This window comes from Hemitrygon akajei, chromosome 21 (assembly GCF_048418815.1).
Source record: "Hemitrygon akajei chromosome 21, sHemAka1.3, whole genome shotgun sequence".
NCBI lineage: Eukaryota > Metazoa > Chordata > Chondrichthyes > Myliobatiformes > Dasyatidae > Hemitrygon > Hemitrygon akajei.
The window spans coordinates 19,634,005-19,651,583 of NC_133144.1; the positions used below are offsets into that span (position 1 = coordinate 19,634,005).

General features: G+C 39.9%; 1 protein-coding gene across 4 annotated transcripts in view; it reads left to right on the forward strand.

Moving 5' to 3' along the window:
* Nucleotides 1–17,579, forward strand: part of sin3aa (SIN3 transcription regulator family member Aa) — a 129,520-nt gene that overhangs the window by 84,804 nt on the left and 27,137 nt on the right. For all 4 annotated transcript variants that reach the window (XM_073024941.1, XM_073024940.1, XM_073024943.1 and 1 more), the window contains 5 exons: nt 627–743; nt 1,947–2,185; nt 3,135–3,318; nt 9,121–9,700; nt 14,822–14,991. In XM_073024941.1, the coding sequence (XP_072881042.1) occupies nt 627–743; nt 1,947–2,185; nt 3,135–3,318; nt 9,121–9,700; nt 14,822–14,991 (1,290 nt within the window). The remainder of the gene's footprint in view (nt 1–626; nt 744–1,946; nt 2,186–3,134; nt 3,319–9,120; nt 9,701–14,821; nt 14,992–17,579) is intronic.

Genomic DNA, 17,579 nt, shown 5'->3' on the forward strand with positions numbered 1-17,579 from the left:
TACAAATCTAGGCACAGATCACAAAAACTTAGTATTTCATATGTGATTTTTTTTATGTGACATTCTCCATATAAGTTATCAGAAGTATTTGTATGAACTCAGAATCATGGTAGTAGTGTGGGAAACTGATTCAGCAAAGTTTTTTAAAGTTCTGTCAGAGATAATCTTGCTAATACCTTTGGGTCTTGTCACATAAATTAACACTGCAAGAGTATGTACAAACATTGGTAGAAGCATTGATTCTGCAGATAGTCTCACATTGTTCATCTTATTGGTGCGTGGCCAAGTGATTAAGGTGTTTGTCTAGTGATCTGAAGGTTGCTAGTTTGAGCCTTAGCTGAGGCTGCATGTGTGTCCTTGAGCAAGGCACTTAACCACACATTGCTCTGCGACAACACCAGTGCCAAGCTGTATGGGTCCTAATGCCCTTCCCTTGGACAACATCAGTGGCGTGGAGACGGGATGCTTGCAGCTTGGGCAACTGCCGGTCTTTCATTTAAGAAAAACCTTGCCTAGGCTTGCGCCCTGGAAACTTTACAAGGCACAAATCCATGGTCTATCGAGACTAACAGAGGTCTACCTACCTTATTATTGCCCTGGAACTATCACTGGTGCTTTTGTTTCAGGTATTAAATGATACATGGGTGTCTTTCCCCTCCTGGTCTGAAGACTCCACCTTTGTCAGCTCAAAGAAAACACAATACGAAGAACACATCTATAGGTGTGAAGATGAAAGGTTTGAGGTAAGAAAATCTGCAAAATAGACATGTGGACATACAGGTACTTGTAACGTTGAGCCTTTACTTCCTATTTATATATTCAATATTAGATTGTATCGATAGCTTGTTTTTGACTGATTTCTGTCCACAATCTGTTGCTTAAATTGATGACATTTGGCCTTAATTCAGGTATTGAGTTTGGCAGTTTAAAGTGTGATCTAATTAAGCATTAAAATATTAGAAGGATTTGGTAGGAAAAATTAGTCCTGATATAAGAACCTGGACAATTTAAGAGCAAAATCAGGAGGCCCTTTTTCTACACTCTGGAAAACTAAGCTCTATCACCCCAAAAGGTTTTGGATGTTCGAACGGAAAATACAAAATTTCTGTTAGGCAAGGCTGTCAAGGGATAGGAAGATAAGTTCGACAGATTGAGTTGTGTTGCATATAAACCATGATTCGTTTGGATGCCAGAGAAAACCAAATGGTGAATAGCCTCATTCAGAAGATGCTCATATGACACAGTTCATAAGTATTTGTGAAGTTGTACTTAGTGGTATATGTAGAAAGCCCCGTTCTATTTTTCCACTCTGAAATATAACCTCATTATTTAGGATCTGATCAGTGATCCATGAGGAAGATTACTAGTTACACCTTCTGGTCATATAGTAGCAGGATTGGTCTAATTGCAGTGCTCCGAGTATTTACCATTGGTGATTAAATCACAGTGGGTGTGGATCGTGTGCAATTTCAAAGTAAATCAGTAGACACTAGAACTGTGATCTTTTCTAAATACTTCAATCTAATCCTTCAGCAGTGGTTTTAAAAAATGATGTTTTATTCTTGTTCACTATAATGTAATCTTGTTATGACATGATTTATCTACTTGATTCAGCCCTGAACAAATGGTATTATTTACCTTCTCCTCCTTCTCCAGTTCCTTATGAATGCAACACATGCCATTCCTATATTGAATGAAAGGAACAGAAGCTTATAAATAATTGTTTAGGATTTATTAGGTTGTGCACAAAAGAATCCTACAAACATTTACTGTCCTCTCAGGTACTACTCCATTAAATGTATTCTGGGTCATTAGTGCTGGTCTTGATTAGAATTTGATACCTGACTCTGTACTTTAGAAATGTCTTACCTTCTCACACAAACAAATTGGAAAATTTTGTCATTCAGCAAAAAAACAAGTTTCTTATGTTGGATATTTTTCCACAGCTTGATGTTGTCTTGGAAACAAACCTAGCAACGATCCGTGTCCTAGAAACTGTTCAGAAGAAGCTGTCACGAATGTCAGCAGATGACCAAGCTAAATTCCGTTTGGATAACACCCTCGGAGGCACTTCAGAAGTGATTCACCGTAAGGCTATTCAGAGGATATATGCAGACAAGGCTGCAGACATTCTTGATGGACTGAAAAAGAACCCTGGTGTAGCTGTTCCTATAGTGCTAAAAAGGTAGCTTTATTCTGACATTGCCTTATATTAGTGTTACTAAATGTACTAAAGATTGACTCCTTTAGAAAGGCTCAACAAGTGGGCTTCTATATTTGAGATGGAGTCATGGCACTTTTTGTCGTAAGAGTTTAAGAACTGTGACCAATAAAGGCCACACATCTGGTAGTGTGGCTGTTTAGTTATTCTGTAAAATCATGGCAAATGTGATTTTAGTTTCAGCTTTATTTACCTGTGCAATCCTCAGCTTCCAACAATTCATAATCCTCTAGAAATTCTTTCTCGTCTGTCTTCAATAAGTGATCCCTTATTCTAAAATTATGCTTTGTAGACCTGAGTTCTTCTGAGAGGAATATTCCATGTTGTCAAGTCCTCAGTATTTTTATCCAGATTTTCATGAATGAACTACTGGTGGCCAGAAAATGCTCTTGGAACTATATTCTATCTTCTTCAGAAAACGAAGGAGATGGAAGTTTGGTAAAGTAAATCAAGTTGTATAAAACACTAATTCTGAAACAGGACTTTCCTTCAAGGTATAATTTTGATGTGGTACCAAGAGAAAGCTTAACATTAATGAACTCTACCTTCAGATCAGTTTTAAATGTGCCCACTTTAAGTCCATTCTTTTTAGATCTTTCTTCCCAGTCAGGACAGATGAATACTACTATGTCAGTGGGAGTTGAATATCATGAGTTGGGTGACAACTTCTTAGGATACCAGTCTTGGTTCTCTATATCCCTCTGATAGCAGAGTTGCAATTGCAAGCTGATTTCGAAGGAGTGATTTGTGATTCAGCAAGGACCAATCTTTTTCTTATGTCATTTTGTCAAAGTTACATATTCCTGCTATTATTCTCTTTGCTCCATCACTTCACATGTGCACATTGCCATAAATTGCAACTTGGAACCTTTGGAATTTTAATGTTAGAATCTTTTTTTTGTCTCACCTCTAGGTTAAAAGCAAAAGAGGAAGAATGGCGAGAAGCACAAAGAGGTTTCAATAAAATTTGGAGAGAGCAAAATGAGAAGTACTACTTGAAGTCCCTTGATCATCAGGGAATCAACTTCAAACAGAATGACACCAAAACCCTGCGCTCCAAAAGTTTGCTCAATGAGATAGAGAGCATATATGATGAGGTATAATGTTGTAACTGGTGTCTGTTTTCTTTAGGGGAAAGCAATGAATACTATTTTTGTGGCTGGTCATTTTGATGGTGCAATATTAAGGGACCTCATAGCCACTAATGGTAATAAGCTACTAGCAGAAATTACTGGTCACGTGTTTGGACCTTAACTTTAAAAATCCAGATCAATTTGGTGTGAGTTACTTATTTATTGAAATACAGTATGGAATAGGCCCTTCTGGCCCTTCAGGTTGTGCCGCCCAGCAACCCCCGACTTAATCCTAGCCTAATCACGGAATAATTTACAATGATCAATTAACCTACTAATCGGTACGTCTTTGGACTGTGGCAGGAAACCGGAGCACCTGTGGAAAACCCACGCATTCCATGGGGAGGACGTACAGACTCCTTGCAGATGACGTCGGAATTGAACTCTGAACTCTGACGCCCTGAGCTGTAATAGCGCCGCGCTAACTGCTGTGCTACCATGTTGAGTTAATTGTTCACTATGACCCCATTTGCCTGGTTACGCTTCTGCTTTCAATGAATATGGTTAGATTGTACGCAACGTTTCTCTTCTTGCCCACAGATTGCTGGTTGTTATAATAATGCATTTAGATCTCTCTCTTCATTAATGTCTTTCTTCACAGTGCTACCCTTCTTTCCCACTTTCCTCCAGTTCATGCTGGTGGTCTCTCTTTTCCATAGGCTTCCAAGCATGCACATGTATCACCACTAATATCTAATGCTGCTTAAAAGATTTAATTTGCTGCTTAACATATGCAGTAAATTTCCCTCTACTTCAGATAGGACCTGGTATTGAGAAAAGATGGAAATTCTTAGTAGGCAGCTGATATTTTGTCTGAGTTTTGATTTTAAAAAGAGAGACGCCATAGTACCCCATCAGTTCATACCTCTTAAGATTTTTTGCACCATTATAAAAAATATTCTCTTAATTATTTAGCAGCCATTGAGATTGGCAGGTTGGAGTTAGTGCTAGGAAGCACGTCTTCATATTGGATTTGGTGCTTGCTCTTCTTTAACCATAATGGCCTTGGTTGTAATTTGTAGAAGGTACTTTGGTGAATTATACTACTACAAAATTGCTCAATGGTTTCTGGAAGATTGTTTATTCTGGGATTTTCTCTACTGCTTGCGTCACCCAATTATGCCTGTTAAATTGTAGCACTGTCACAAATATTGGAGCTTGGCATAGTCTTTCATGCTGGCTGGTTTTGAGAACATGTAATTTTAAGATGATCTGCAAAAGAATCAGAGAGATAGGGTGAGGACAGTTTCTTTTATGTTGTGACTTGTTATGAGTTCTACTGCCTGATAGAGCTGTGGAAGCAGATTCAAACCAGTGTTCAGAAGTGAATTGAATCACTCTTGGCAGAAAAGATTTTAAGAATCAATGTGAAACTGCAGGATAAGGGACAATACAATTGCTCTTTTTAAAGAATCAACAAAGGAAACATGGGCTGATATGCTTTCTGTGCTATATAATTCTGAGTGTTATACTACTGGTTGACTTAATTGTGGACTGAAATCTCTTTCAAAAATCAATTTGTGCTTTATAAAACCTTGAGTAATTATGTGTATTCAAATCTTTTACAAAATTGAACCGATTCAGAAACCTGCAGGTGCCATTCCTGTGATGCTCCTCTCCTTTTTCTTCAGAAAGTTGAGTGTTCAAATCAGTTACAAAGCTTTGGACACAAATTGTAGAGAATACTTTGAAGGAAGTGGTTTCTATCAGGATGCAGTCTTTCTAATAAAACAATGAAAGCATTGCGGCAACAGAGTGGAATTCTTAGGTGTTCTGGCCAGTAGTAGTGCCTCAGATAATTTAGCTAAAAGCGTGATTATTATCTTGTTAACGTGTGAAGTATAGTTTTTTCTAAGTATAGTTTTGACTCTTCGTCGTTGGCTTTGATGCACTACTGTTTATCTAGCAGTGGTGAATATGGCCATACAATTGCAAATAACAGCAGAACAATCTGAAAGTACTCAGCTGGCCAAGCAGCATTACAGAGAAAAAAGAGCGAGAGGGGTTAAGAGTGAATGTTTTAGGTATCTAATATTTAGAAGTATCAGGAACAACAGTGACAACCTTGAGGTTTGGATGCATCTACGATATTGAGGCCATTACAAAGACTTAGCTGTCACAATGGCAGGAATAGATGCTGAATGTTTTGGGGTTTAGATATTTCAAAAGGGTCAGAGAGGGAGGTAAAAGAGGTGGGGGAGTGGCATTGCATTATTATCACAGCTCCGGAAAGGGAAGATGGAGGGATCATCTACTTGGGTGAGTGTGGGTAGAAGTCGGAGACAGGAATCACCCTATTAGGAGTATTCTATAGCCCCCCCCCCCCCCCACACCGAGGAGCACATTGGTAGGCAAATTTTGGAAAGGCGCAAAAATAACAAGGTTGTTGTCATGGATGACTTCAACTCCCCAAATATTGATTGGTACTTCCTTAGTGCAAGAGGTTTAGCTGGGGCAGAATTTGTTAGATGTGATGATGCAATACATGTGCAGGCTGACTAGAAGAGAAGTCATACTGGATCTAGTACTGGGCAATGAGCCTGATGAGGTGACAGATCTCTTAGCAGTGAGCATTTCGGAAACAGTGACCACAACTCCTTTGCCTTTAGCATAGCCTTAGACAAAGATAGGAGCAGAGGGTATAGAAAAGTATTTAATTGGGGGAGGGCTAATTATCATGCTCTTAGGCATGAACTTAGAAATATAAATTGGTACAGATGTTCTTGGGAAATGTACAACGGAAATGCGGCGGATGATTAGGGAGTCCATGTATAGTGTTCTGGGTAGGATTGCCCCATTGAGGAAGGGAAAGGTAGGGTGAAAGAACCATGGTTGACAAAAGAGGTGGGACATTTATTCAAGAGGAAGAAGGAAGCATACTCAAGGTTAAGGAAGCAAGGATCAGCCAGGGCTCTGAAGAGTTACAAGTTAGTCAGGAAGGAGCTTAATAAGGGACATAAGAGAACTAGAAGGGCTCATAAGAAGTCCTTGGTGAGTAAGATTAAGGAAACCCCCAAGGTGTTATATACATATGTGGTAAACAGGAGTATGACTAGAGAGAGGGTAGGACTGGTCAGGGAAAAAAGATGTGCCTGGAGTCGGATGAAAGGGGAAGGTCCTTAATGAATACTTCGCTTCAGTATTCACCAGTGAGAGGGACCTTGACAAATGTGATGTCATCACAGAACTGGCTAATGTGCTAGAACATGTCGAGGTTAAGAAAGAAGGTTGTGTTGGAAGTTTTGAAAGGCATTAGGGTAGGTGAGTCCCTGGGTGCCACATTATTATGGGAAGTGACAGAAGAGATTGTCATGCTGTTGGCGATGATCTTTGTGTCACAGGAGTAGTAACAGAAGATTGGAGTTTGGTAAATGTTATTCATTTGTTCATGAAAGGGAGTAGGGATAATCCTGTAAATTACACACCCTTGAGTCTAACATCACTGGTAGGTAAGCTATTAGAGAAGATTCTTAGAGACAGTATTTATAAAGCATAGTCTGATTAAGGGTAGTCAGCATGGCTTTTGAGGAGCAGAACTTGCCTTGGGGCCTGATGGATTTCTACAAAGAAATGACAAAACAAATTGCAGGTAGAGTGGTGAATGTGGTTTATATGGATTTTAGTAAAGCTTTTGATAAGATTTCCCATGGTAGGCTTATTCAGAAAGTCATAAGGCATGGGATCTATGGAAACTTGGTTGTGTAGATTCGGAATTGGCTTGCCCACAAAAGGCAGAAGGTGGTAATAGAGGGACTTACTGAGGAAGTGGAAGGGTGGGTTAATAAACTTGCAGATGACACAGTAGTTGGCAGTGTTACGGATAGTGTAGAAGATTGTTACATGTTATTTGTAGGATGCTGAGCTGAGAAGTGGCAGAGGGAATTCAGTCTGGGAAAGTGTGAAATAACTCACTTTGCAAGGTTGAGCTTGAAGGTGGAGTACAACGTTAATGGCAGGATTCTCAGCAGTGTAGAGGAGCAGGCGAATCTTGGGGTCCACTTCCATCAAATGCACAAGTTGATTGGCTGGTCAAAAAAGCATATGGAGTGTTGACCTTCATTGGTCAGAGAATTGAGTTCAACAGCAGTGATGTAATGTGGCAGTTCTAGCACTTGCAGATTTTCTCTTGTCAGTTCTATAGAACTCTAGTTTGACTACACTATTGTGTTCAGTTCTAGTCACCTCATTATTGGAAGGATATGGAGGTTTTGGGGGGGGTGCTGCTTGGATTAGAGAGCATGCCTTATGAGGTAAAGTTGAGCAAGCTAGGGCTTTTCTCTTTGGAGTGAAAAAGGATGAGAGGTGGCTTGATACAGGTGTATAAGATGATAAGAAGCATAGATAGGTGGACATTCAGCCCCTTCCCCCCCAAAAAAAATGTTAATGATTAATACAAGACAAATTTTTATTGGAGGAAAGTATAGAGAGGATGTCAGAGGTAGTTTTTTTTTACACAGAGAGTGGTAGGTGCATGAAGTGCACAGCCAGGAGTGATGGTTGAGGCAAAGATATCGGGGACGTTTAAGAGACTCTTAGATAGGCACAAGGAAGAAAGAAAAATAGACTTCTATGTGAGAGGGAAGGGTTTGATTGATCTTGGTGTAGGTTAAAAGGTTGGTACAATGTCATGGGTCGAAGGGCCTATGCTGTGTTGTACTGTTCTATGTTCTATGTATGTTCTATGTAAGCAAATTTTAGTCTAGGAAAAACTGGAATCAAACATGCCTATTAAGCATTCCCAGTATTTAATGTTTTGTCTTGGATTTCCATTGTTGACATAATTTATTTTTCTATGTAATTGCTTTCTATTTAACAATGCATTAATTGATCACCTTAACACAGGGTGGTGCTGTGACCCTTCTGTTTGTCATATACTTTAATGATCGGGATGTGGATGTAAGAGAGCATTCATATGGTGGTGTTGATAGCAAGGAGGCTAATCTGGCCACTGAGTGATGTTGATGAGTTGGTACAATGGGCAGAGAAATGGTCGGTGGGATTTAATTCTGGAAACATGAGGTGATACGCTTTGGTAGGATTAATAAAGTTGATCTAATGAATAGTAGGACTCTAGGAAATATGAGTAACAGAGACTTTGATGTCATTCTCAAAGGATCCATGAATGTTTGTAACGCATTATGGAAGAAGTTAAGAAGGCCCTTGGGATACTTGTGCTTATTAACCAGGGCATACAATATAGGAGCAAAGAATTTAAGGTAAAATCATGTAAAACATCAGTTAGGCCTCTTTTGGGATACTGTGTGCATTTCTAGTCACCATACAATAGTAACAATTTGTACTAGGGAAACTAAAGAGAGAATTCACAAGGATGTTTCTAGGAATTGATTGTTTCAGCTATGAAGGGAGATTGAATTGGTTGGATTTATTTCCTTTCGAGTGGGGAAGACTGTGGGGAGATCAAAATGAGGTGTACAGATTTACGAGTGAGTGGGATTGCTAGGATATGAAAATATAGGGTAGAGCTCACCATATAAAGTATTGGTGGAGTTAGATACTCTCACATTTATAATGTATTCACTCTGAACCTTCAAGTGCTATGCATTGAGGCTACAGACTGAGTGGTGGAAATTGGGATTAACATAGAGAGTTACTGTGTTGATAGCCAGCACAGATGTGTGGCCAGAAGGGCTTGTTTCCCTATTGTATGACTAAATTTGTCAGGTCTTAAAAATGTATTTATTGAAAGGTTTTATTGTTTTCTATATTTATGCCTAATGCTCCTTCTTTTTCTTTGTGCATGTTTAGCGACAAGAACAGGCATCTGAAGACCATGCACATGTACCATCCGGCTCTCACTTAACCTTTGTTTATGAGGACAAGCAGATCATGGAGGATGCAGCCTCCCTCATTATCCATCATGTCAAGCGGCAGGCTGGGATACAGAAGGAAGATAAGTACAAAATCAAACAAATAATTTATCATTTCATCCCAGACCTTTTGTTCGCTCAGCGAGTTGAGCTGTCAGATGTAGAAGATGAGAAAGAAGATGAAGAAGATGAAGAGATGGACATTGACGAGAGTACGGGGGCAACCAAAAAGCACAATGGCATCGCTGGTAGCCCACCCAAGCCAAAATTAATGTTCAACAATACTGGAGCACAAAAATTGCGTGGCATGGACGATGTGTACAACCTATTCTTTGTGAACAATAACTGGTACATCTTCATCAGGCTTCACCAGATCCTTTGCTCTCGACTCTTGAAGATCTACAACCAAGCAGAGAAGCAGATTGAGGAAGAATGCAGAGAAAGGGACCGTGAAATGTTGACAGGAAAGCGAGACAAAAATGACAGTCCTGCCATTCAGCTTCGACTAAAGGAACCAAGTGAGTATACACTGGGATCTGAGTGTTCCCTCCTCATTTGAAAACAATGACTGTCATTACTTTATTTTCCTATTCAGCTTACCTGAGTTACTGGCTGACCTCCCAAATATTGTACTTGAGTTGTTGACAATGGTAACAAAATTATTAATGAATAATGATTTGCTTAAGTCTGTGCCAGGAACAGGTGATTCTGGGATTTGGAATAGGGTGGGCGGTGCTTGGGAAAAGCCAAGAGGGTGGCCAAGACCCTGCGAAAGAACCAAGAAGGAAGCTGGAGATTGATGGAATAGGTGTATTGCTGACCTTCTGAAATGCAGAGTCAGTTGGTGAGACACTTTGCATTGCAGAAGAGGCTTAGTGTTTCAGGATCTGCAATGTTGCAATTTGGGTAGGGATTTGTCGATAGGATCTTTTTACAAGTTCACTTAGCAATTTCAGAAATTCCTGTATATCATCTCCTTCGGCCCCCTCGGAAATCCCATGGATACATATGTTATTCCTGTGTGAATGCGCCTCCAGGTTCATTAGTCGATCTTGAATAATCTCCTGAAGTTCCAAGGCGCGGGAGAGAACCTCCCTGGCCTTGGCCTTCTAATCCTCCACTTCTGCCGCCCTTTGCTCTGTCTCTTCAACTCTGCCCATTATTTCTTTTAAATCACCAACAGTAGCATTCAACTTCTGGTTAATTTCTTCTCTGAAATCCACCAGTGCCTTCTTTAGAAAACCCACGGAATCACTCAGTTCTTTTTTCAAATCCAAATGAAGTGCCTGTATTTCGGCCATGACGTTTGCATGAACAGCCTCCATATCCTGGTGTTCAGTTTGGTTGTTAGCGCCGACATTAGTGTCCTCACCGTCAGTCGGTATTTTATCGCTTGTCTTCGGGTTTTGTTGTGGTTTTCCTCTTGTCTTTCTTTTGTTTCCCCCTTTCATGCTTCAAGACCCACTTTTCTATTTAAATAACCGTTTCTTATTTAGGGGGAAATAAGACCATCTGGGAGCCCTTACTGATTATGCTGCTGGCTGTATCTGCGCCATACCGGAAGTCACTTAGCAATTTCATATATAGATGTGGGAATGCAGGTTGATGGCTAAGGTCAACTCATTATAACCAGTTTTTAACTTTGGCTTGATTGTACTATTTCACATTTACTGAAAACTTCAAGAAACTGTTCCTCGACAGAATGTGTCAACCCAAAATGTGGACTGTCCACAGATGCTACCTGACTTTGTGAGTTCCTCCAGCAGCTTGTATTTTTACGCTTCAGATCCCTGCATCTGCTGTTTCTTATACCTCCTCTTGATACTTTAGTGGAACCTTTCAGATGGTACATTGTGATTGGGTTGTTGCAGTGAAAAAGAATTGTAGTTTTAAAGCTGGAGCCATACAATGTGGAAACAGACCCTTCTGACCAACTGGTTCACACTGTCCAAGATTCCCATCTAAGCTAGTTCCACTTGCCTGTGTTTGACCCATATCCCTTTAAACAAGGGAATCCCAATTTTTTTTATGCCATGGACTCCTTCCATTAACAGAGGGGTCCATGGACCTCTGATTGGGAACCCCTGCTCTAAACCATGTACCTGACCAAATGTCTTCTAAATGTAGTAATGTACCTCCCACAACCACTTCCTCTGGTGGCTCATTCCATCTACTTACCACCCTCTAGGTGAAAAGGGTTGCCCCTCAGGTTCCTATTTAAATTGCTCCCCTCTCACTTAAACTTATTCTGTCTAGTTCTTTATTCCCCGACCCTGGTGAAAAGACTGTGTGTATTCAACCTATCTATGCTCTTTCCAATTTTTATACACTTCTATAAAATCACCCCTCGTTCACAATGGCCACAACCTGCTCAATATGTCTCCATAATACATCCCCTTGAGTGCTGGCAATATTCTCATAAATCTCCTGCACTGTTTCTAGCTCCTTAGTGGAGATGACATGGCACTCAGTGGCTTAAAGGAGTCTTGCAACTAAGGAAACTCCTGCACATTTAAAATGAAATAAAGGTACTAAGGTTAATATTGTTTGATATAACCGTGAAAACCAATTTACTCAAAGACTAAACTGTAAGCACAATGTTTGCATGGGAAACATTTCACACCTATATATTGGAAGCTTTTAGTTGCCTATCAGTCAGTGAACTGGGAGATTTTGAAGGATTACCTAAGAGTAGACTACTAACAGGCTACTGAGCCATATGCGTTTATACAGATATTTAAGCTTCCCCTGAGTCTTTTCCTACTACCTTATTTAACTTCATCAAGTGCATCCTTCTGATCCTTTGTGTTATATGTATTCTCTGAAGTACATCTGTGCTATTCACCTCAACAACTCCATGTGATAACAAGCCCCACATTTTAAAATCTATGTAAGGATGATCTTCCTAAATGTCTGTTAGATTCCTTGGGTGAAATGGTAGTATAGTGGTTAGCGAAATGATTTACAGCAATAGCTGTGATTTTGGGGTTCAATTCCCATTGCTGTCTGTAAGGAGTTGCATGTTCTCCCCATAACTGTGTGGGTTTCCTCTGGGTGCTCCAGTTTCCTCCCATATTCCAAAGATGTGTGGGTGAGGTTTAGTAAGTTGTGGGCACGCCACGATGGCTTCTCCTTGCACATTTAGGTCTGTGTTAGTTATTGACGCAAAGTGCTGCATTCCATTGTATGTTTCAATGTATGTGTGACAAATAAAATTAAACTTATATTAAATCCCGTGACCCCCAAAAGAGTGTTCTGAATGTATGCTGTTTAAATCTTTACATGATCAGAAGGACCATAATATTTTCTTAAGGGAAAAGAAACATTTTCTGCTAACTAAAATCTCTCAAGTTATGTTATCCATTGACAGATTGTTACCTAGTGCTCTTTTAACTATTTTTAAAAACTATACACTATAAGAGTGAGATACACAAAGCCATAAACAAGTTTTAAAAATCTTCAGTATTTTTCAGTTCTTACTCTTGAAAAATGATAGCAAGCAGGATCATACTCATTTATTCTGTTATGTGTTACAGTTCTATGCTCAACATGGTTGTACCAAAAACGATCATATTTAGTGTAACAACTTAAAATACTATGAAACACAGTAAAACACAGTCACCTGACATAGTTGTTCAATGTTTGCTTTGTGAATAGTGATTAGAAATTACAAAAGATTTTCATGTCAAGTGAGTTGTCTGATTATCACGACTTATTCATTAGCGTAACAATGGCTAAGCTGCCTTGATTGTATTAAATTAGCCCAATCGCAATTGATTCTTTTTACCAAGGTGTTTATAGCAGCTTATTGATTCACATCTAGTCTTGTCTGATGGAATGTCTGCTCAGTTTGTTTCCGGTGAGATTTAAGAAGCACATCCATGGGGGATATAACTTTGTGCTTCGTATTACATATCATCGGGAAAGCCAATACGCGGCATTATGAGACAACACCCATAAAATTAAGGCATTTCATTGAACGTGTTTGGCACTGGTGATGCTGAGTATGTATCCTGATTCATTGAACATACATGAACCACAGCATTCTCCATTCAAATTGCCCATATTAGTGACACACTGCCTAGTTGAAGTCAGTTCTAAACTGCAATTCATTTTTGGTTTTCTTTTGCATGTTATCTTATTTCCATACTTTGACTATTAAGTGGTGTCACTTAATGAGGCACCTGCAGAATAAAAACTAAAATTTAAGCCAGTGAGTTTCTGATGTGAATTGGGAACAAATTGTTGTCAGATCGGTGAGAACCTATTGGTTGTCCTTTCAGATCTGAGTCAGAAAGTTACTGTATTCATACCCATTGCTGCATGACAAGAGCATATACTTGTGTTTATTGCTTAATTTTAGTACTAAATAATGCATTGTGAAAATTGCCATCTCTTAGCTCAGACATTAAAGTGATCTCTTGTCTACTTGTTCTGTTAATTCACAGTGATGATGATATTAATTTAGGTGCAGTAGTGAGTTTTTAATTTTATTCTGTTAAATTTCCTTTTTCAATCAGCTTAATGATATACTTGTAAACTGTAAACATCTCTTTGCTGTTTTTACATCTATTCCGCTGCAAGAATTATATATTAAATGAAGTGCCTTGGAATATTTCCTGACTCTACATTCTTTTCTCTTTTAAGTATGTATCCAGTTGCATTTGGGGAAAGAACTTTTGACTCTGATTCCACCAATTTTTCAATCAGTGGATCCCAATCATGGGTGCAGTTTTCAATCACTTGAGGCAGGGAAAGAGGCATGTGAGAGTGATGTTTTCTAAGTGTTTCAGATGGGTGTGAGGGGCTGAGCTTTAGCTGTGGCAGTGGTGGTGAGAGAGTCCTCTACAATTAGAAAACTGGATTCAGTCATCTCCTGGTTCATCCTAAATTACATTGACAGAAACAAGAGAAATTCTGCAGATGCTGGAAATACGAGCAACGGTTGACTGTACTCACAAAATACTCTGCAGATGCTGGGGTCAAAGCAACACGCACAACATGCAGGAAGAGGTCAGCAGGTTGGGCAGCATCCATGGAAATGAACAGTCAACGTTTCAGGCTGAGACCTGATGAAGGGTCTTGGCCCGAAACATTGACTGTTCATTTCTACGGATGCTGCCCGGCCTGCTGAGCTCCTCCAGCGAGTTGACTGTACTATTTTCCTAGATGCTGCTTGGCCTGCTGAGTTCCTCCAGCATTTTGTGTGTGTTACATCCACAGAAGTACTTTTTAAAGCATAGTCACTGGTGTAAGTAGGAAATCTGGCAGCTAATTTAAATACTCCAAAATTTCTGAAAACAATAACGTTTTACTGAACTGTTAAATTATCTTTATTAGAGACATTGATTAAGGAATGAATATTGGTCTGAACACTGGGGATAGCTCTCCTGTTTTTCTCCACCATATATCCATGGCATTTTATAAGCCAGGTAAGAAAGCAGATGGGAATATAATATCTCATTTGAAAGACTCTCTGGCATTCCCTCAGTGTGCCAGTGTAGATTTTAGTGTTCAAATCTTTTGACTGTATATTGCATCAAGTTGCTACAGCTTTATGTGTGAGAGCTCAAATGTTCTGGTCTGGTGGGAACTGCTTTGGGAATGATACTGTAACGTGCTTCTTTGTCAAATTGCAGTGGATATTGATGTGGAAGACTATTACCCAGCTTTCCTTGATATGGTACGGAATCTTCTAGATGGCAACATGGATTCCTCCCAGTATGAGGACACCCTTCGGGAAATGTTTACTATTCATGCGTTCATTGCTTTTACAATGGACAAACTCATCCAGAGTATAGTCAGGCAGGTAAGACATTGCCAATTAGAAGCTGGTAAATTGGTTTATTATTACCACAGGTACCGAGGTACAGTGTAAAGCTTTGTTTTGCATGCATCTGTACAGATCATTGCATTTCATTAGTTTATCGCGGTAGTACAAGGAAAAAGCAATAACATGATGCAGAGACAAATGTTACATTTGTAGAGACGATGCAGTGCAGACTGACAGTCAGGAGTAAGGCCAACACAAGGCAGGTTGTGAGGTACAAGTCAGTGAGTTTTCGTTCAGTAGCTTATAACCGCAGGATAGAAGCTGTCCTTGAACTTGGTGGTATGTGCTTTCAGGCATTTGTATATTCTACCTGATTGGTGGGGGTGGGGGGGGGAGTAATCAAAGACTAATTAAGCTTGGAAACAGGCCCTTCGGACCAACTGGTCCATACTGACCACAGCAAGTTCTCTGCTAATCCCAGATGCTTGCATTCAGCCCATAACCATCCAAGCCCTTCCACTTCATATACATATTCAAATGCCTCTTAAGTGTTGTGATTATACCCTCCTCAACTACTTCCTCTGGTAGCTTATTCTAGGTTACTCTGTGTAAAGCATATATGTCAAACTCAAGGCCCGCGGGCCAAATCCGGCCCGCGGTGGAATTATCTTTGGCCCGCGAGATAATATCTAATTACTATTAAAGCTGGCCCCAGTAATCGAAGCTCCTATGGCGTATGATATGGCTAATGCTGAGTTTATTCAGGTACCAGGTTTTCAGGGTTTTTAGTGTTTATTCGGCAGTCTTCTTCATAAGAAACGGAATTTGTAAAGTGAAACACTTTGTAGTTATAGCAGAGACTGAGACACATGAGAGCAGGCTGAAAAAACGGAGGCAACGAAAGCTGCGTTCGCACGCGTCCGACTGATCCGGCCCGCATGAAGCTGCATTTTGCTCAATCCGGCCCATGACCTAAAATGAGTTTGACACCCCTGGTGTAAAGAAATGACCAGTAAGGTCTCTTCCAAGTCTGCCCCCCCCCACCCACCCATCTAGTGCAGAGGCACCAAAGCACAGGATCAGGAAAAAGCTGCAGTAGGTTGTAAACTCAACCAGGTCCATCATGTGCATTGGGCTCCATCGAGGGCATCTTAATAGGCGGAACCTCAAGAAGGCAACATCCATCCTTAAGAATCCTCACTATCAAGGGCATGCGTTCTTCTCTTTGCTATACCATCAGGGAGGAGAGACAGGAGCCTGAAGACAGGCTGACTGTTTCAGGAACAACTTCTTCCCCTTTGCCATCAGATCTCTGAATGGTTTATGAACTCTTTTTACACTACATGTTTTTTTATATTTCTTATTGTACCTTGTAGTAATTTTTTATGTATTACATTGTATTGCTGCTGTACCACAAATTATTTCGTGACATATGCCAGTGATAAACCTGATTCTAATTCTGATTGCATCTGAATGGATGCTTTCTATGGTGAGTCTATTAAAATTGGTGAGGGACATTGGGGCATGCCAGTACCAGCTCTGGTGCTGTTTCTTGACATGACATCTTAGGTTAGACCAGGACAGGAATACCTCTGTTCCTGCCAAAGCCTTGATCTGAATGTTATGTGTGTGTCTGTCCTCTGCAAATACTCCAGTTTAGCAGATGCCAATTTGTGTTCATGAAGATCAACAGTTGTTTTATTTTTTTATTTACTGGGGACAGTTTCAGATGCAAAGTAGGCTTGTGCATTATGGCTGTTGTAACAGTTACCTAGAGGAGCTGATTGGATGGAAAAATAAATTGAAAATTGTGGTGGGGGGTGTAAGGGGTAGGAATGGTGGATGAGCGTGAACATCAAGCAGAAGTAGAGTGTGGGTGTAGGGTCTGGGGATGGGGAAAATTAATTGCTATGAGGATTCACAGCAAATTCAACATTTAATACCCACCCTTATCTGAACTGATTGCCTCACTAAGACACATAGGAAGACATTTAAAAATCAATAACTTTATTGTGAGTGTGGAGTTGTATAAAGGCTAGATCTAATAAGGACACCACATTTTGCCTAGTAAAGACCACGTTGAATTTTTTTTAAATAATAGTCCAGCTGTGTTATGGTTGCTGTTACTGAAATACTTTATTCTGGATTAATTTAAAGTTCCCTAACTGCTACAGTGGGATTTGAACTTAATGGTCCCAAACTTGTATTAACAATGCTGTGATGTACTGTCCCTCACAAGAGAACCAACATTCAAACCAGATAGCATAAATAAACTATGAAACGTAGAATAAAATCTCTGCTCTAGAGGGATTGCTCAGATGCATTAAAAATGAACCAGGAAATTAATAGCAGAGGCATTACTAAATAGATTTAATAATCAGCTGGAAAAAGATGTGCCTGGGAACTGGAAGATGTTGAACATGACATTTATATTTAGAATTGGGTTTTCCAAGGATCAGCATTTTGTTGAGGCTTGTGAGTTACTGAGATCCCGAGAGTGATCCGTTTAGAGTTTAGCCATCTGGCACTTAGGTGCTGGTAGGGTCACCCATGGTGGTAAGTTCAAGGGGGAGATTCTAGACAAAGAGAGAGCCGACCAAGATCTCAGTGGTAGAGGTGATGGA